This window comes from Xiphias gladius, unplaced genomic scaffold (genome assembly GCF_016859285.1).
Source record: "Xiphias gladius isolate SHS-SW01 ecotype Sanya breed wild unplaced genomic scaffold, ASM1685928v1 HiC_scaffold_1477, whole genome shotgun sequence".
NCBI lineage: Eukaryota > Metazoa > Chordata > Actinopteri > Istiophoriformes > Xiphiidae > Xiphias > Xiphias gladius.
The window spans coordinates 169620-190774 of NW_024401807.1; the positions used below are offsets into that span (position 1 = coordinate 169620).

At 40.5% G+C, this 21155-nt stretch overlaps 1 protein-coding gene across 2 annotated transcripts in view; it reads right to left on the reverse strand.

Moving 5' to 3' along the window:
* LOC120787473 (double-stranded RNA-specific editase 1-like) overlaps positions 1–21155 on the reverse strand; it is a 51365-nt gene that overhangs the window by 13609 nt on the left and 16601 nt on the right. The window contains exons 3-6 of one of the 2 annotated variants that reach the window (XM_040123151.1): positions 15320–15337; positions 10826–10846; positions 10293–10317; positions 377–1311 (exon numbers count right to left, since the gene is read on the reverse strand). In XM_040123151.1, the coding sequence (XP_039979085.1) occupies positions 377–1311; positions 10293–10317; positions 10826–10846; positions 15320–15337 (999 nt within the window). Of the gene's footprint in view, positions 1–376; positions 1312–4626; positions 4702–10292; positions 10318–10825; positions 10847–15319; positions 15338–21155 lie in introns of both variants that reach the window. The other variant, XM_040123150.1, reaches the window with a different exon arrangement.

Sequence of the window (21155 nt, forward strand, 5' to 3'; positions counted from 1 at the left end):
TTCATATTATTCCTCAGGAAACAGGATCAGAACTTTAAATTTACTCAACTGCAAGATATTGCTTACTCACATATGTCAGACACTTACATAATAGGCTTTGCATTGTATATTATCAACTTGTAGCACCCAGTGGATTCAGAGCAGAGAATAATTGTGAACAGCACAGAACAATTGAAAAGGAGTGGAACAAAATTGCTGGTGCCATTCATCATTGAATGATCATACCTTAATCAATACTCCTTTTGATAACTCTGCATAGTTTTATTACTTTGATCATACTCTTGTATGAATCTTTCAGCAAGACAAGAAAAAAAAGTCATGTAAGCAACAATATAGTGGGGCCTTTCAGTATTAATTTACCTTCTTCCATGCTTACCTGTGGCAGGTGAAGCTGCAGTCCCTCTCTTGGTATAGGTTTCCGTGATGGACCCTGATCCAGCTGCATGTTAAACAGAGCAGACAGAGCAGCTTGGGCAGCCCGGGCCTTGGCCAGCTTCTTGTTCCGCCCAGAACCCTGAAAATTCTGAGCGTCCACTGTCACTGACATGACAAAGTTCTTGGCATGGCTTTCCCCACTCTCCGACACAAAGTCATACTTGAGACCCGGCCGCAACTCGTTCAGGATCATCAGAGGGTTCTTGCTGCTTGTAGAGGAGATGAAGGTTGAGGGGGCAGAATGTTTTGGAGCCTGGACCAGGTTTGGGACAGGGAAGGGTAGCAATGGGTACTCTATTCCCATTGAGCTGAAGGAACTGTTACTGTTGGAAGCAAGGTAAAAGGAGTCATCTACAGGGGTGGATGTCTCAAACGCGTTAAAGAGCATGTCCGGAAAGTCAGCCTGGTCTGAGGTGAAGTCTGTGTGAAAAGACAGAGTCCGGTCCATGGCCATGTGGGCTTCAGATGTGTTAGGAAACTGGACAAAGGAGCACAGGGCCTTCTCTGCTGCATTCAGCTTGGCTTTCTTCTTGGTAGGACCTGAACCCTCGAAGAGCTGCCCGTTGACCTCCACAGTCATGACAAAGACAGGGGCATGGACTGGACCCGTCTGAGAGAGCAGGTTGTACTGCAGCCCTGGCTTGATCTCATTCAGCTGCATGAGGGCATTCTTAGGCAGAATGGGACCAGGGACTTTCTTACGTTTCTTTGGCCTGTACTTGGAATGTGTATGCCCATTATTGCCCTCCTCTAAGGGACGTTTCCTCCCACCCACACCACTCCCATTGGGGAGTTGAGCAGCCTCAGCTGCAACACCCTCTTTGGAGAAGAGGTTGTCCAAGTTCCGATTTTCCTTAACATCTGTGCTGCATGAACCTGCGGTGCCCAGAAAGAGTAACTTACAATGCCTTTGTTGCAGGATCTTGTAAATGTAAAATTTAGAGATTCCTTTATCTCTCTTTGCAACTGAACAAGTGTTATGTGTTCTTTAATTAGAATTATTGTATGTGGTGACATTAGAAAAATCATACAGTCATACAGGTGTCCTCTGATCAGATTAATGTTATTATTTTATGAAAATATAAAAATATTAAGTAAGACACAGCCACAACTAATCCAGGTTAATAGCTAGGGGAAAATTATGATTGAATTACATTTATGCAATGGAAACTGTCAACATTCCACAGTTCTTCCACCAAAGAAATTAATGATGAAATTTTAACTAGCATGAAAAGCAAAATATTCACATCCAAATAAAAAATTAAAAGACAAATTAAGAGTGCTTTCAAAACTTTTTTTTTTAAATTTTTATTTCATCCTCTCTGTTTTGGGAACACATATCACCATGCCCTGTTAACAAAGCCGATGGAACTTAATGTAAATTTCCATTTATAACATCCTCCAGCAAAAGCTCGATAGGTTACTTCTTTCGGTGCTCAGGACAGAAAGCAATCCTATAAAATGCAGGTTTAGATGTGAGATGTGGGGAAAGATGGGGGTGTCAAAATAATTCTGAACCTGATGGAAAATACCAGGGAAATTGACTTTTAGCTTTATAGCATTTGATTGATTAAACATTAGGGCTGTAGTCAACCTATTCTTCAACCAGTGGATTGGTCACAGGGAAATAAAATAATCTGCACGTTATCTCTGGATCAAGAAAATCGGCCACAGTGCCCTGAGTGCACTGTACCTGGAGGCCTTATTACCCTAAACGAATTATAAATAAATTTAAAAATCTAGTATTTTCAGCATATTAAATTAAATAATTTGAACCTACTTATTTCATACTGAAATGATAACGACAGACTCAGAGCTGACCAGCATGCACTTGCCCATGTTCATATGATTTCCGAAAATAGAACTGGTGATCCCAGCACAAGAACTACTGAGGAATATACGCTCAAAGCCTCAAGCGTTAAACGCAAAAGTTGACAGAGCATCCTAATGCATACAAGTTAGCCTCCCATTTTTAGATGATATGCCATGTTGGTTGTTGATGCGTGATGGGTAAACTGCTGTTTGTAAAGTTTACACTTGATTTTTTGGTCATCGGTTTTAAGAAATGCAGCCACACCAATGACTTCTTTGACATGGTGTCCCCCCGCCCGTTTTCACAGATAGTCTGTCCCTCCCACCACTGCAGCAAATAATAGATTAATCCTAGAAGGCTATTGATGTATCGCTTTTTTCCTTATGAAAGTAACACTGGTGATTGTCCGACCAATGGGAATTTGGTTGGAAGAGAGCATATTGACCGCCCATTCTACCAGTCGACCGGGAGACTATAGCCCTATTAAACATGGTCACTTCAGCAATGGGGGGAAGAAAAAGTCATTTTTTAAATATTTATCTACCATCCATCATGTCAAGGTAAGGACTTGTGGCAATTTTGATAACCTCGATTTGATAACTTGATAACTGTATTCTGTGACCCTTCACAATTTGTCACCTGTAGCAGTGAAACAAGTTCGCCTTCAGTTAACATTGAGTACATTGTGCATGCAAACAATCTGGTATTTAATTTGTTAATATTTGCTGAATGATAAAGTAGACTAATATTTCCACAGTGCTGTTTTTACTTTAGTTTCTACAGCTTCTGCAGATGCAGCACCCCCCCCCCGTGAGAAGCAAACACAGTTTTCCCTCACAACTAAAGGAAAAATGAGTAAGGACATGGTTAATGAATGTCACTGAGTATTTACTAAATATATGGTGAAAGTCATATGCCCTTTTAGCACAGTAGAATTCCTATGTTTTAGGTATACGGAGTGAGATAAAAACAGTACGTAAGGATTTCTTCATTCCCCAACAAACGTACTACATAAAAAGATAGGGAATTAAATAGGACTTGGATCCAACACACGGATTCAGAGATGGATTCCATCTTGAGAAAATTCAGTAGAACCCCATCCTTAACCTGTAATGACATTATAGGTTAGGGATTATAAATTTTAATTTATGAATTCCAATATGAACTGTAAATCACTTCTATTTTAACCAAAGTGTACAGTGCCTGGACAGAGCTGAGTTCGGCATTCAGTCACAGCCAGTCAACTTTGCAAAGTAAATAACAAGCATGGAAGAGGGAGACGAAACTCAAACATGAAAAACACAATAGCAGATAATGCCCTGAGCAACGAGAGGGGGAGATTGATTATACGTCTGTTGGGGAAGAGGGAACATATTGTTATTGTTACTTCACTGAAATCTCTTTCAGTGCTGCAGCTCAGCAAGAAAACATTCACTTGAAGCAGAAATAAAAATTCTCTTCACAAAATTGCTGGAAAACAGAACCCATTGGGGATATTGCAAGTAACTGCAAGGTCAACTATCTATGGGTCTAAATTGCGTCTTGTCATTTACAATTGTAAAGCCAATACTAATGGGTTACCTGGCATCTGATAATTTATTTCTTCTATGACTTTCTGTTTATAATTTTAGCAAAAAGCCCTTGAACAACTTTGACCATTTCCATCATCAGTCTGCATCCAACCCTCCCTACACTGTCAGGCATAATCCACTTGTTCTCCCAACTGGTTTCACTTTGCCTTACACAGAACAGGGACAGGATTACTGCTCTCCCAACACAAATAATGAAGTGTGTAAAGAGGCCCCATCGGTTAGTGTTGGGACAAAGCAGCAGTACGCTGAATCCCGATGCCAAAATGGCTATCTTCATGTATCTTTTCAGTCCCATTAAGGCTTATCCTATTAGGTTGTTTTAGGCTGAAATAGACCTGTGTTCCAAATCCAGAGGTGGCACTTGGGGGCTTTAGGGAGATTTTTGTTGAGAGCGAGCAGACAAGCTCAGAATCTGCAATCAAAATAGGCTGAAATCTCACAGTAGATACACTCTGACCCTGGGATTAAGCTCTGATCCTGCCTCCTGAGACAGCCAGAAAGATTTGGATGGTACATTTTCAAGGACAGTCGTAGACAAATACAGTGGTGCATGGAGGATATTTAAGAATCAGGTGTGTTCCCTTTACATATATTTATCTCATGTAGTACCTTGACGTAACCTAGATCCAGTATCATTCTCAAGTAGCCTATGGGAAGGGTTACTTAAAATATAGTTGTACTTGAGGCTTAAAAAGAGTATTAGTATTATTATCTACGTGCAAAACAAATACACGTAGATACAGTATTGTTGTGCTGTTTAGACTTGAAATGAAAAAAGGGACTCACTCATGCTCTCTGCTCCCCCCTCCTCTGTGGTGAGCAGCCTCTGTTGGTTTCGAGGTGGCCGGGCTCCTACTCGACCTGGAGGAAACACACAAAGCTTTTACACATTTTTATCAAAGAAGTGACAATTTATAGGAACTGTTTAGTTGAATTAAATTAAACAATACATTTTGGTTAAATTATAAAAATAAAAATAAAAACACATAAGGAGCACATAAGGAGCAGGCTGTGGTGGTAGAGGGAGCTCCAGTGGCAAATGACATCAGCATGATTTTAGCACTAGATTAATAGTCAGAAGTATCAAAGTATGTTATTGCTGCAGTTACATCAGGATGATTATGAGTGGACATTACTAATCAGCTGATAGCCAAGCAGCTGATGATTGAGTCAGTGATTGTGAAGCATGAATGAAGCAGCTGATGCTCATCAGCTTATGTAAGTGTGACTTACTGTAATTGCTCTTCCTGAACTAGCACTATGCTGTGCTGCATGTTTTAGTTTGCTGTAAGGGTGGGTTGTTCAAGACATCAACATAGTCACTTTATCTCAGCAACTATTGGATAGATTGCCATGAAATTTTGGATAGACACTGATGGCTCCAACAGGATGAACTGTATGAACTTGGACTTGAACTCTGACTTTTTATCTGGCTCCATCATCAGGTCAGCATTTTTCTTTGTCTTTGATGTCTGTTTAATATCTGCATACCAACAATTTCACTGTTAATAATGCTGCTTTGTCGACATTAGTATTTTGACTAATCTCTCTTACAAATCCCCCATTTTTATGGAAGTGTAATACTATATCACTGGTGTACTCTTTAAGTTAATCTTGTTTAGTTTGGGTAATGTGTAACATGCAATAAACCTATTCAAATGAACACCCATGATCTAGTGGGGTCAAATTTCTCGTTTCATGTCATGTTTCGTGCTAATTAGCAAATTTAGTGCACTCACGCTAAACTAAGTTGGTGAACACAGTAAACATTATGCCTGCTAAACATCAGCTAAATCAACAACATCATGTTAGTATTGTCATTGTAAACATGTTAGCATGCTTTTGTTTGCATTTGGCTCTTGTACAGCCTCACAGAGCTAAGAGAATGGTTGCAGACTCTTAGTCTTGTGATGCAAATACCCTCTTATTGTGCTTTACAGTGTTTTCCTCTTTTTTATGCTTCTGGCAGGTGAAACAGAGTTCCTACTGAAAACATTAACAATCTTCAGACAGCACCCTCATATTCTAACACATTTTTATTCATTCCATATAACATGCTGAACGTTTGAAAATGAAAATAACCTTTTTTAGCATTTTGTCTTTACTTGATTTCACATCTTCCAGGGTGAAAACATGAAGCACTTCTCACAGTAGAGCTGTTGGACATAATTGGAGGGTGGAAAAGGTTACCGGCTTCATACAAAAGTGTGTCCACACAGGCTATATGAGCTATGCAGTGAAATACAGGAAATTGAGGCATCATGGAAACATTGGCATATGGCATGTGTTTGAGGAAAGACAAGTGATGGTATGTGAAGATAATTAAACATAAAGATTGGACAAAAATCGATGCAGCAGGACCACAGGTATCATCTTTGTTACATTCTTCTTACGTGTCAAAACCTGGTGCCTACATTACCATCAATGCAACTGGACCTCTAACTGTTGGGTGGGAGATTGGGGTGTGTTGTGCTAGTAATGGCTAATTTATCCCGGACCCTGTGCCCTGCTGCAGAGACTAGGGGTAACTACAGAGGTCTGGTAATATCACTACTTTCAAACAAAGTCTTCAGGCTCAACCAATTCTGACTCAAGTGACATCACTTGAGGACATTCATCAGACTTTGCACAGCTCCCTTTTTTATTTTTTTTGTTTTTTCAAATATGCTGTAGTACTACCAAACACCTGGAAAAGCATGGTGGAGTTCCACTCTAATTCAAATTCTGTGTGCACTTGTTATCAGTTAAACCAAATATAATTTATGACAACAGTAGGAGATGCATTATATTCAGCAGGACAGCAGTGAATGTAGCATGTGGTTAGGAAACACTGCTGAAAGAAAAAAGAATCCCTACATTACCATGTCAGGCCCTCTTATATGACTTAGACATTCCTGAAAATATTAATTTCTCTGCATCAGTATTATTTTTGTACCTTGTAACCTTATTCACATTGTTTTAGTTTTCATTTATCCTATAGTAAAATACATTGATATAGTCTGTTTTTAACATGAATTTATGATATTTTTCTCTTATACAGTCTGAGCTAGAGTATCAGTATGAAATTATACAGACTGTTTGGCTGTATAATTTCATAACCTGAATAAATGAGTGAGAAACCCAAATGAGTGGAGAAACGTAATGAATGCAAATGCTTCCACACAGGTGCACTGCATGATACAATTAAGCAATTAACATCAGATGAGGCTCTGGCTAGTGATTCAATAGGTACCCTGACTGAAGTTACATCTACATTTAGATCTACGGGAAAGACATCAGTAAATAGGGTCGGAAATTGTGGTTGACAGCACACATTTGATGTCCATAATGCTTGCAAATTAGTGTGACATGTAAGGAAAAACTGAAGGGCAACTCTTCTTCAGGTGACTGAGAATGTCAATACAGGACGTAATCAGACTGTGTCATCAAGAACAGTCCGTCGACAATTACATAGAGATGGATATTATAGTAGAGTTGTAGTGCATAAACTCCATCATTACAAAGATGAATGCACATCTGAGTGATCACATTTATCCTATCATTTAACACTTCTATCCTGATGGGAGTGGTCTCCTCCAGGATGACAATGCCCCCATCCGTTGGGCATGAGGGTTTCGCTGAATGATTTGATGAGTATGAAAAAGATTTGAATCATATGCTATGACCTTTGCAGTCACCACATCTCAACCCAATTGAACAGCTATGGGAGATGTTGAATGTGTTGACAGCGCTCTCCACTACCATAATCAAAACACCAAATGAGGGTATATCTTTTGGGAAAATTGATTGGTATTTCATCACTCCAGTAGAGTTCCAAAGACTTGTAAAATCAATGCCAGGGCAAGTTGAAGCTTTTCTGGTGTCACATGGTGGCCCAACACCTTACTAGGACACTTTATGTTGGTTTTTCCTTTAATTTGTCACCTCCCCTATATTGTAACAGTGCCTTTGTATTACAGTATGATCTGAAAATAATGCACCTGCTTTGCTTGCATGTCTAGAAAATCCAACACTGTGTAAATTATTCATATAGTCAGTATACACTATAAAAGAACAAATATCCAGGTCCACAACAGGAACACAGAAGAAAATTTCATACTTTGTTCATAAAGAGACCAGAGCTTTTTACTAAAGTAGATAATACTGAGTTGATTTGTCTCAGGTAATACAATTTTAATGTGGATTAATTTAACAGGAAGGTGACATGAAACAATCTCTTCAACCAAACCAGATAGAATTTTAAAGTTTGAAAAGTTAAGAATGTTTTGCGTCTGATGAGTATGTAATTTAAGTTAAAAGCAACTGCTATCAAAGAAATCTGAAACAAGATGAGGTTCCTTGCTTGATATATGTCTTTATGAGATCCATGCAAATGAACAATCACTTTCGTCATACTATTATACTTAATGGTGCAGATTTCATTACAAAGATTATCGAGATTTTGTAATAATAAATTTAACTCTGAAATTTTCTTGGTAGAACCAATCCCACAACACTTCCTTCGTTCATATAACACGACAACTCAACACACATCTTATTCTCCCCTTAAGATGGCCCCCTCCAGCTCCTGCCTAAAGCTACTGCTGTCAGACAGAGGTACTTGTCTCCCAGGCTGATAAGAGACTCTGAGCTGCCATTATTTCCTGTAGTCTAATCAGGTAACCAGGTAATCAGGTAAGTCAGAGACAAACGCACAGCACGATGGTGAGCTAAGCAAAACAAAAAAAAAAACAATAAAAAAGAAATCAATGTATATTTAATGTTTGTGTTTGTGTGTACATAATATATAAAATGACAATTTTTGAGTGTTAATTCTAGCTGATTAGATCACGAGATGTTTCTCACAGTTAGAACAGAGGTGAATTTAGAGGTACCCTGCGGAGTTTTTGACCATTAGTAGGTGTATGCTGCAATGTTTTAATGAGCACAACCCCATTTTGTTTGCATTTTGCACCTGAGCATGCATGCGTATGAATATACAGAGTCACAGTACACATCAGTTTTTATTCTACTGATAAACAGTTGGTGGCCATAATGTGCCAGGAAGCAGAGCAATGTGACAGGAAGCATGGCATTGTGCCAATAAATGCAAGGAAGAAAAAATTTTAGCCCATGTAAATAAAGCAGTTTTTAAATATTTCAAAAATCTACTTTGAGAGTGTTTTATGAGAAAATAAATGCACTTAAGATGTTTATTAGGCCTCAAGAATACACAAAGGCATCTTGGTGAGTAACACCACAGGGTACTCAATGAATACTTTGGTTAGTTGAGTTTGGGGACTAGTGACATCACTATGACATCATCAGGGTTATTTTCTCAGACTTGACAAAGCTTCTTCAGAGCCATAAAAGACATATAGCTGTTTCTGAAGTGTGAGTTAAACTAACCATGACTGTAAACTGACTTAAACACAAATCAGAGGAGTGCCCCTTTAACAAGTCACTGGATGATATTTTAAAACCAAGACATAATACTAAAGACATAAAATCAACTTGGAGAAGTTTGGCAACCTTGATATGAGTCCATTTTATTCAAACCCACAGTAGAGTAAGTCTAAAATGTTGCGACAGAGGCCAAGATTTACTGGAAGTCTCCGTTTCACACTTTCAGCCAGAACGAAATTGTTTGAGTTGCTTAAATTCAAAGTGTTAGCTGACTTTCACCCCATGTGTGTCTGTAGCGTATGTGGGTTATTTTCCATCCCCATTCCATTACTAATTACAGACACATAGACCTCCTCTTTTTATGCGAACTGGTTGCTCCTCCTCTAATTTAAATCCTGTCTGGAGCAATATCTTTGTATTTTAAAGTAGATCTCTGAGTTTTTTCCATGGGAAGAGCAGCTTGTGCTACTACTTCTTACATTTTTTAATCAGCTCAGTGTGAACTTTTACTTTAGTGAGAAAAGAGAGGAACTCAAAATGTTCCTGCTAATCTGAAGATGGAAACATGATAACACCAACATACAGGCCTGCTTTGGAACCAAGGGTGACAGAAAAAGTTAAAGCCACCAGGTAAAAAAGACCCTATAAAAGCTCATCAGATGTGCTTTTACAATGTATGAAACAGGGAGGTACTGCTTTTCTCTTTTCATTCAGTCAAGCTGTCCCAATTAAAAATATGCTGAATCAGCTATGATCAGCTTGTGTTTACAGTGTACTCATGGATGTATAGACAATATCACTACTTTACTGTGATACTGAAGAAAACTTAAAAAGCTGATGATTCTCAGCCAAGTTTTTTCTCTGTTTTCCAAGTGGATTTATTGACATTTATTCTGGATGGACATCAGAGATATTGATATCCTCAGAAAGTGTATTTAACACTGAATCATCATCATGTCTTTGTGTGTTTATCTATGACTGAGTTATGACTCTGAGAATAAGGAGGATTTCACCTCACAATATCTTCACAGCCTCCCCTTCAGCTATGTGGCACCCCCTGGGAAGACTTTTGTCTTTCTCTTTGTCTTTGTCCTGCTGAATGTCCATGTCTAATACAGACCAGATCCTGTCATTCACCGGGGTTAAAATGTTGTCTAGAACCATGAATTAAATTATCGAGGAGCACAGCAAAGATTTCATCCCCCACCTCCTCCTGTTATGTTTTTTCTGTCTGAGTGTAATTTTTGGAAACCTTTTTCAAATTTTTGCACTTTTTATGTCTGCAAAATGTCACCAGAGTTAAGCCTATTTCGTGAAATTCTGTGATGCTAGGTTGTTTTTGTATCTGCAGAAAATCCATTTGTAGAAGTTGTTGATTTATTATATTTGCTATACTCAGCTACAAGTGAGAGGACCTCAATTAGATCAAATGAAATGGCTAATCAGCTTTCCTCTTGAGGAAGAACAGAGTGAAATTCCAAGCCAATGGGAATGACAGGAAAGGCTTCATACTTGGTCTCTATAATGGCTCATCTGTGGGCAGATATGGCCTCCTACCCGGCTGCCACTCAGCTTTGTGGCTCCTCATATTAGACATGACAATGTTATCAGGCTTCTCTGGCTCTATTGTGTGAGAAGGGTGGAAGGAGAACAAGGCTTAGGTTGCCTTGCTCAAGATAATGGAAGAAGAAAATTAACTCAGAGGAAGTAAAATGTCAACAAATGGAGTTATCATGAAGGCCTGTCTCAGAAACAATTTATGAGGGTTTGAAAATGATATTATGCTTATTCAAAAAGCTTGTTTACCTTATTATTTACTGTCTGGATCATGTTTAGGTTGTGGGTACTTGTTGCCATTTGCTGCAGGACCTGATTAATCTGATGCATCCAGTGTTATATATGCTCTATTTCATATATACATACATTTGAAACATTATTTGTTGTGCAGTAATACAAAGCACCATCAACAAACCGGAAAGAAATGAGGTTGTGGAGGGTAAACAGCTATTGCTATTCTCTTTGGTAGTGAGGGCTACTGTGTTTAGTGTGCTGTGATGCTCCGACAAACTCCGGCCTCAGATCATACATCGCAGCACACTAAACACAGCAGCCCGCTCTACTAAACACATTTGCATACTGCATAGAGAAAGGAGATGCTGTGTACATTTAAACAAGGTTAGGAGCAGACACAGGAGAATAAACACACCATGGACTGATCACCAGTCAATCACAGGACAGACACGTCTAGGCCTTTCCACTGCAGGAACGTAACAAAACGGAGCATAACAAGTATCTACTGTTAGTGTTTGTTCGCTTGTTTCCACTGTTCTCCACCTGCTTTGGAGATGAGTTCCTGGAATTAAATTTGGGCTCTTCTCAGGAGGTTGACAATAAATCCAGGTTCCAGGTACTTTTAGGGGTTGCTGGCAGTGCTGATGAATGTAATGAAATGACTTGATGTGACATCAGCCATAGCGACGTCTTCCAGCAGCTAATACTAGCTTGAAGCCTTAGCTGAGAGAAGTAGTAGATCAGAGGCCCATTCACGTATTGATTGACAGTTGTGAGATCCTGCCCCTGACTCTGGCCTTCTCTGATTGGTTAAAAAGGTGAGGCTTGCTCAGAAACCTGCCACAGAAGCCTGTGACAGCCCTTCTCCAAATTCAGATATGTTTCGGAGCATATTTCAATGAAAAAATATTAGAAGGAGTTACATACTGTAGCTTTAAGCAAAAATAGCAAAACTGTAGTGTAGAAATACTCTGATACTTCCTGCATTGAAAATTTGACTTAACTAAAAATACCAAAAGTAAAAGTACTTCCTATGAATAATGGCTCATTTTTTATCAATAATCTAAACCCACAAAGTAACCAGTAACTAAAGCTTTGTAGTAGACTAAAAAGCACAATATTTGCTTCTGAAATGTATTACAGTAGAAATATAAAGTAGCATAATATGGAAATATTTTAGTGGGTTGAAAGATATATCCAAGGATGCACTGGAACACATCAGCAGTGATATTTCCTGAGGTCATTGGGTTTTTCGGGTCCTTCCTGATCCAAAGCCATCTGGAGGCCCTCTCTGCAGCCTCCATTGGTGGACTTGATGGCCTTCCTCTTTGAAGCTCCAGTGATGCCAAGTAGGATGAAGACCTTGCACAGTGAGCGGCCAGCATAGCCTTTACGTCCCACTTCAGCAGGCTCACAGGGAGCCATCCAGCCTCTCAACCAGCACTGCTCCACCAGTTCCTGGTATTTGGACTGCTTCCGCTCATTTGCCTCCTCTATGCGGTCCTCCCAGGGAACTGTCATCTCTATCAGGGACCCCTGCTTTGTTAGCTGATGTTAGCACCACATCTGGCCTCAACAAAGGCCTCAACTTTTAATGTGGTCTGGGAACTTGAGCTGCCTTCCCAAGTCCACTCGCAGCTCCCAGTCCAATGTAGAGGTGAGAGGGCCAGCTGCTGAACTGGCCTGTGCCCTAGACTGCTCTCCAGCCCTGACAAAGGCGACGTTGCTCTGGCTGTGAACGTGTTAGCCACGCTTTGGAGATGGCCTCTGCAACCTGCTTCAGCACCTGGTCATGTCGCCAGCAGTAGCGCCCCCCCCCCAGGGCTGCTGAGCAGCTGCTGAGGTTGTGCTCCAGGGAATCTTTTCTGGGGCACCGAGGACATGCCCCAGATGTGGAGATTTGCTGGGCTGGGTAGGAAGTCATACAGAGCTTGGACCATGAACTTGATTCACTGGGGCTCTGTTTGCCAGATGTCAGAACAGGTTGTCTTCCTCTCCAGCACTCCCTCCCACCTAGTCCATGCTCCCTGCTGCTGCATGCCCACCATCATGGCTCCCAGCCCTTCCCGTCCTGTTGCAACTGTGCCCACCAAAGCCCTGTGTGTCAGCCGAGACTCAGCGATCTTCAGGCCTTCCTGGGCTCTCCACTTCCTGCCTGTTTGCACAACAATGCCTGCTGAAGACACTCTGGAGTCCCTGAAATCCCGATAAAGCAGTGCCTTTCTTGCGTGGGAAACCCTGAACTTGTCATTGAGGCTACTAATCGGGAGCTGGAGTTTATTGTTCCTCCAGTACAGTGCTGCACTGCCCAAGCTACGTGCCATCTTTGGAGGTAGCTGCTGGTCTTCCTCTCCAGGGTCTCAACTGTTGACACGTTTACCTCATACACCAACACTGGCCAGAGGACTCCAGGTAGGATACCATGTTGGTAGATCCAAGCCTTGAGCCTGTCGGGTAAACCAGAATTGTCTACAGTGGTGAGCCAAGTCTTAAGCTCCTTGATGGTTGCTTAGACTGCAGTTGCATCCCTGAGGCTATAGTCAAAGACCTTGCCTAGGCTCTTTACTGGTCTCTCTGTGATGGATGCGATTGAAACGCTATCCAAAAAGAAGCAAAACTTGTCCACCACTTTCCCTTTCTTCAACACCATGGCCCTGGATTTGGTTGGTTTGAAACTCATCCTTGCCCACAAGATGAGCTTTTCCAGGCCCCGGAGGATCCACCTACCACCTGGCACTAATGTTGGGGTGACAGTATGGTTGTCCATGAAGGCTCTGATGGGGGGCTGCCAAACACCAGACTTGGACAGGGGACCTCTACACTCCACTTCAGCTGCCTTGACCACCATGTTCATGGCAAGGGTGAAGAGAGTAACTGAGATGGTGCAACCAGTTATGATGCCCTTTTCAAGCCAATGCTAGTCTGATGTTGTGTCTCCAGATGTGACTCTGAACCTGAAGTTCCCGTAGTAGTTCAGGATTAGGTCCTTGGTCTTGCTGGGCACATGGTGTTGGTCCATTGTAGTCTCCACCAGCTTGTCAGGTATTGACCTGTATTGGTGAGGTCAAGCCAAAGCAATACCAAGTCTGCCTTCCCTTCATGGGCCTCCCTGATCAGCTGGGTGACAACTCCGTTATGTTCAATGCAGCCTGGAACTCCAGATATGTGACCTTTCTGGACCGAGGTGTCAATATAGGCATTCTTTAGGAGGAATTCTGTCATCTTTCTGGATAGGACATTGAAGATAGTCCCCCCCACGCTGAACGACAAGATAGATCTGAACTGCTCCAGCTTGGTTAAGTCCTCTTCCTTGGGTATCCAGATGCCCTCCGCCTGCCTCCGCTGGTCAGATCAGATCCCCTGCGCCAAATCACTCGAGGAAACTTCCAAAGGATTCTGAGGAGCTCTGGGCAGCGCTTGTACACTTTATAGGGCACTCTTGGACTTGGACTTCCTTCAAGGTGGGATTTATGGTGTTGAACTCCATTGAGGGGATGGTATGTCTAAGAGGGCTTTGAGGGGCCCTATCTCCTGCTCTCTTATCAGGGTTGCTCAGGGTGTTGTGCAGGAAGCGGTTCATCTCGTCCTCGGAGCAGGCAAGATGGCCACTGTGCTTCTGCCCTAGCAGCTGCTTAGTGAATCTGGATGGATTGGCTATAGAGGCAGTTCGCTTCCAGGCCTTCTTCTCCTGTTCCATTCTGCTTTGCGCAGGGTCATGAGTTTCCTCATGATGATGTTCTGGAGCATCGCCAGTGGTGGTCTCTCCTCCCCAGTTGCTACCTTGAACTGTCTAGCCAGAGTACGAAGCTCATCCCACAGTTGGTGGATCTTGTCTGCCCTTCGGTTCATTGTGTAGTTGGTTCTGGTGGTTTGGCGCACTTCAATGCCGAACCTCTCTACCACAAAACTGACAATGATGTTGGTCATTGACTGAAGCCGTTTGTCTGTGTCTCCCCTTGCTGTTGATTTGATGATTCTGGCTGCATAATCATCTAACTGGTGCCACATTCTGTGTTGGCTTGCTAGAGGTCACTTGATCCGACGCTGCTGAACTGCTATGCTCGGAGCTGGAGAGCTTAGTGCTTGGGGGTTCTGGGCTCTGTGGGGTGTCTCTAGGCCGGGCTCCTCCTGCGGAGGATGTGCTGTGCTGGTTTAACCTGCACCAATCATTTCATTTGGCTCTGATGGATTTTAAGGCTGCGCTTGTTTTTTTGCCACAAGTGCATCTTTCTGTAGTCATCATTGGTATTCCGTTTGCCAAGGTCGTGACCATAAAATCCATCCTATTCCAATTCCGTAAGACCCCCCCCCCCAGTCTAGCCTGGGGGTATGTTTATCTGGGTTGTCACCCAGCCCATTCCTGGGCATCACTGGCTAAGTCAGTCTCAACGGTTGAAAGATAGATCCTAGGATGTGTTGGAATGCATCATCAGTGATGTTACAGTACAAGTACTTCAAAATTCTTCTTAAGTACAGTATTTCAGTAAATGTACTTTGTTACTTTCCAAAAAAGCAGAAATGGTTATACAGTAGAGCACACAGCCAAACAATTCAGGAAAGACATTTTAAAAAATAGAGAAAAATAAAGAAAAAATAAGGATCACATCATACACAGTGAAGTGTTCAAGGTGGTGGACACCATTTTCCACTGGCTTATGGTAAATGGTAAATGGAATGCACTTAACATAGAGCTTTTCTAGTCTTATCGACCACTCAATGCACTTTACACTACATGCCAAATTCACCCATTCACACACACATTCATACATCGGGGCAATTTCGGGATTCAGTATTTTGCCCAAGGACACTTCGACATGCGACTGGAGGAGCCGGAGATCGAACCACCGACCTTCCGGTTAGTGGAGGACCTGCCTGAGCCACACCACCACTTGAGCTACAGCCCCCTTATGGCAGCCACACCAGTGCTTGTTTTCCATCATCATATATACAGTATAGATCACTATATATCACTGTGTATATATTGTATATTATGTTAATGTAAACATAAATATGCTGCCTTTTTATTATATATCTGAAATATCAGAGAAGAAACTCATACCACAAGCCCTGTCTGGTGGAAGTCCAGATTATGAGACAATACAGGTTACAGGTAGTTACATTCCTGCAGGGGAAATGAACTAATAGAGATAGATTTCTCCGGTTCACGTGACCTGCATGTTTTAGGTGGAAACCTATGCAGACATGGGTAGAACATGCAGTGTGCTGGGGAAATAGTGCTTTATTTTACGGGTTAGTGATTCCTGAATAATTTTCAAGATGTTTCCTACCCCTCCTACTGAATTTTTGTCAAATTTTTTTGATTTACAAATATTCTGTTAGAAAAATGTAGTCTATTTTATTTCATTGGCATAAGGCTTCATGATATCCTCTACACAGATCATATAATTACAAAAATACATTTTTGCCGTTTTCATCAAATTTGGGGTGTTTTATTTAAGTTTTGTCCATCTGTGGTGTTAATGCTCAAAATGGCCAGCCATAGGAACATGTCCATCCATCATATGGAAAGACATCCGTTCCAAGAGACCCATACAAGTTTGCACATATACACTAACACACACAACACTATCTGTTTCTTGGGAACACGATAAGCTTGCTTCATTCTGAGAGGTTTGTGACAAGGCAATCATCTACAATCCCAGGCCCATCGCTGCCCATTCAAGCAGGGTATACCAGGTATAAACCTGAGAGATACAGGATCAAGATCTGAGCACCCTGTGATGCCGGGATGAGGTAAACTGGGAATATGCAGGTGTACCTTGACCAAGAGCTGCTATGGAAACAACTGACCATAGTGAGAACAGTCAGACGGAACAACCCCAAACGTCCTCCTGCACTACTGACCACAAAGCACAGGACTCGATTTTCATTTAAGTATGCCTTCACAGAGAATCACACACTTGTGTCGTACCGTCCCAAGAGAAACAAAAATATCCTGATGAGCCTTGCTGAACAAAGATGACACTGTGAGCACCAATGAGGACAAGAAGCCCAATGCTGTACAGGATTGCAGTAGAATTAAAGTGGGAGTTGGCAATCTTGATGAGATATGCTACTTTTATCTCTCAACTCTCATGTAAATGTTTTTCTATTACCAGGTGTTTTTATGCACACTAAGGCATGATGGTGAAATGCTATTTCATACTGATTTAGGAACAATTTGTATTTCTTTCTATTCATTTAAATACAGAAATATGCTGAAGAAATGTTTAAGATGTAATATTTCCTGTTATTGTGTAAGACATGAAATATCACTTGTGTGTCTTCAGTTTTATTAATTGACTGTTGCAGGCTACTGGCACATACTCATGTAAAAGAATGACCACATGATGGCCCTTGGAGGTGTTTTTCGACATTCTGGATGTTTCAACCTACAATGCTTCTGTAGTGTGGATGGAGGTGAATCCATCTTGGAATCAGAAGATGACATTCAAGAGGAGGCTTTTCTGGAGTAGCTGGGGAAAGCCATGGTGATGCCTCTCATTAAATGGTGCCAATACCTCGAAAACCATTGTCTCCTTTATTGATGAGAGACCTACAAAGTCCAGGACTGAGCTCTAAAACCCTCACACACAAAAGAGAAAAAAGGAAGAGTTGCACATTATGTGCACCAAAACATGTAAAAACGAGCATTGTATGCCTAAAATGCAACAAACATATTTGCAAGGCACATGAAAAAAAAACCCATCACATATTGTAAGTTATGTGCGAGAGCACACATATACATAAGCTAACCACTATGTAATGGTTGATTGACAGATTGTGAACAAGATACATTTTTTTTAATGACGCTGTTATTGTTACTGCTGCTCTATTATGTTCAGAATTTTAGTTTTTAATTGAGTTGAGTTTTCATGTGTAAATGCTTTGGCCCTATGTCCTTTCTAGATTATTAACATTCTAACGGTCAGTTCTGACTAGGGACACCACAATGCTATGTTGTACCACTGTTTAAAAACTTGACGGGTTTCAAAATAAATATCTATCTACACGTTGACATTAAGTGGTTTGTGATGAACAGCACAATATGTTTCCTCTTGAATTTACTATATTAATAATGTAGCCATTGATAATAATTCATAAATAATATTTATTTTACTCAGTGAGTTCAGTTCAATGAGGCCTACAAAAGTAAAAAAAAGTTCCACACTACAAGTTATAATTATTAAAAATAAAATTAATATAGATTTCACACAACATCAAGTAGTAATTATGTATCAAAAAACATTTATAAACAGTTATAATGGGTTAGTCAGTATTAACCGGGAACGCCAAAGTTGGTAACATGAAATGTACACAACTGAAGGGCTAGAAAAAAACAACATAATTTGGTGCTAATTATAGTGAAACTACAGACAGTATTCAGTTGATACACTTCCACACTTTCACTTAGTAGTTCTTTCACTGAAACTTCATGGAAAAAATAATGATATGAATTTGGTGGTTTCTTGAAGGTTGTTTACCTGAGAATCTGACTTTTAAAAGATAACTTTAGTCATTTCTATCAGTTATGATAACATCAACGTAATTGCCGAGATCTGGGAACATGGGAATACACAGAAAAACACATCCAACAGGACAAGAAACATGAGCAGCCAGACATCTGACAGGTTGGAAACAAACCAGCAGTTTATCCAGATGATCTAAACCATTGTATTTGGAGGTCAAAGTGTAGATGAGCACGATGAAAAAACTGTTTGCCATAATTTTTTTCCAAACAAGATTGACTAATCAGTTGGTTTGTTTCCAACCTGTCTGACTGTCTGACTGCTCATGTTTCTTGAGCTGCTAGACCTGCTTTTAGCAATTTTGCCATGATTCTGAGATCTCAGCTATTAACTTAACAAGTATAATGTTGTGATCACAGATCAACTGCAAAAAAAAAAACCCAAGACCCAAGTTGTAATAAATAGGAATGAATTTGGAGGTCAGGGCATTCTAATGCATCATTGGAGGAATTCAAAACAGCCACTGCTGTTCAGAACCACATTAATTCACATTAATTCACAAGTCTGTCATAAAAATATTGATATTCACTGCAAGTTCCATGTCCCTGTAAGTGGATTTCCATGGTGTACTGAGATGAATGGGAAAAAAAAGTTTATGGAAAAGAAATCAATCTGAAAACTAATGGGAGGCTTTGGAGAATGATTCATTGTTAATAGGCTAAAGATGCAAAATCAGCTGGTTCTAATTACCTGGATAGTGGCTCTACCTTCCGTCACTGCTTTGTTGCCCACTCCTGTGGGGGAAGACATTAAACACAAAGGTTTGGGGGAACGTGGTGGGGAAAGGACCTTATGAAGATACAACTCCATACAATGGTAGATATCTCAGAGGTAGGAGCTCAGGGACTTTGGTCTATGTCAACCTCAGGTGCAGCCATATACAAGAACACAGAATTTAGACACTGGCAATCACTGCTAACTAGTGACTGAGGCGACAGTGATAAATGGATTTTGGGGCCTTTTTTGGTGCTGGAGGCAAGTTACAATCATAAACCCAGTGAGAAAACAACTGCAAATAGCTGTCAGAGAACTTTTTTAGTGACCTAATGCTGATGGATTGATCCTGAGGAGAAGTAGACAGCAAGGAGGGAAAAAACATGTGACACGTACAGAAAAAAAAAAAAAAAAACTCACACACAAACTCCACCTTCTCCCCATGAAACTACATTTGGAGATGTGCAGAATTGGACCCTGACAGACCAGAGCGTGATATATTGATAGGCCAGGGAGAGGTGATGAGATGGTGGATGAGAGGGAGTAGAAAGAGACGAGAAACCTGGAAATATTGGAGGGAAGTTTTTGTCTGTATCATCCAGTCAGATGAGGAAAATGTTGTTTATTCCTTATAAAACTAAAACTAATGAAGTTAAAAAGAAAAACCCACATTCCATAATGAAGTTGCCCTAGATAAAATAACAGGTTCCCTAGTTTGGTATTGTACCAGAATGTAAATGTACTTAAACTCTGGCAACAATGTGACATTTTAACCGTGAACAAGGATATCACAAAAGTAAGACATTTCAGTTAAGTTTGCTCAATTCAAGATCATTGGCTGACCTTTTCAGTTTGAAAGATACAAATAGAAAGCTTATTAACCTGCTGTTCTCTCAAAGTTTCTGTTTTAAATTCACTTTTGACAGCCTTCTGGAGCTGGATGGAAATGTGACATTTACAGCAGATTACAAGTGAATCATAACAGAATCGGTATAATGTAACTGCAAAACCCTTACATTCAATCAAACATGGAAATAAATGCATGCGGCAGTGAGTGACACACGAAAACTCATAGCTGTGATTTCTTTTCCACTGCCGTGGGAATACATGTGAACTGTTAGTGTTACTGTCACTAACAGTTCACAAAAAGTCAAAAAGTTTGACATCATATTTTTGTTGATGGTTATCTCATATTTGTTACAACATATCTTTCAACAATATTGAAAAGTAGAGACATCGCCTATTAAGATGTGGCTCTCGATACCTTTAGGATAACAGCATGCAATATGTTTTCTATTTAAGCCCAAAAAGCAGCATGTGGATGTGTCCAGATACAAAACTGTCAATTTTCTCAGCATCAGAAAAGCAGCAATTTTATCAATATTATCGCTGGATCAGCACATCCTGCTTCATCAAAAAACCAAATGAGGGAATATCTTGGTGAATGGACTGCACCTATATATCACTTTTCTAGCCTTAGAAGACCACTCAAAGGGAATTTACACTACATGTCACATTCACCCTTACATTCATACAGCCCTTTTTTCAACACATACAGTCCAAGAACACTTCGACTTGCAGACTGGTAGGGCAGGGAACAAACCACCGACCTTCCGGTAAGTGGACGACCTGCTCTACCTCCTGAGGCCCAGTCTTATGGAAGAATGGTTCCAAAGACTTGTAGAATGTATGCCAAGGTGGATTTAAGCTGTTCTAGTGGCATGTAGTTGCCTGAATCCTTACTAAGACACTTTATGTTGGATTTTCCTTTATTTTTTTTTACCCATCTGTATATATACAGTATACAATAAAAACTGAGTACACTCCTGGGAAATAAAAAAATTGTAAAAAATTGTATCATCATACAATAAGTGTATCATTTTTAAGTTGAAGTGC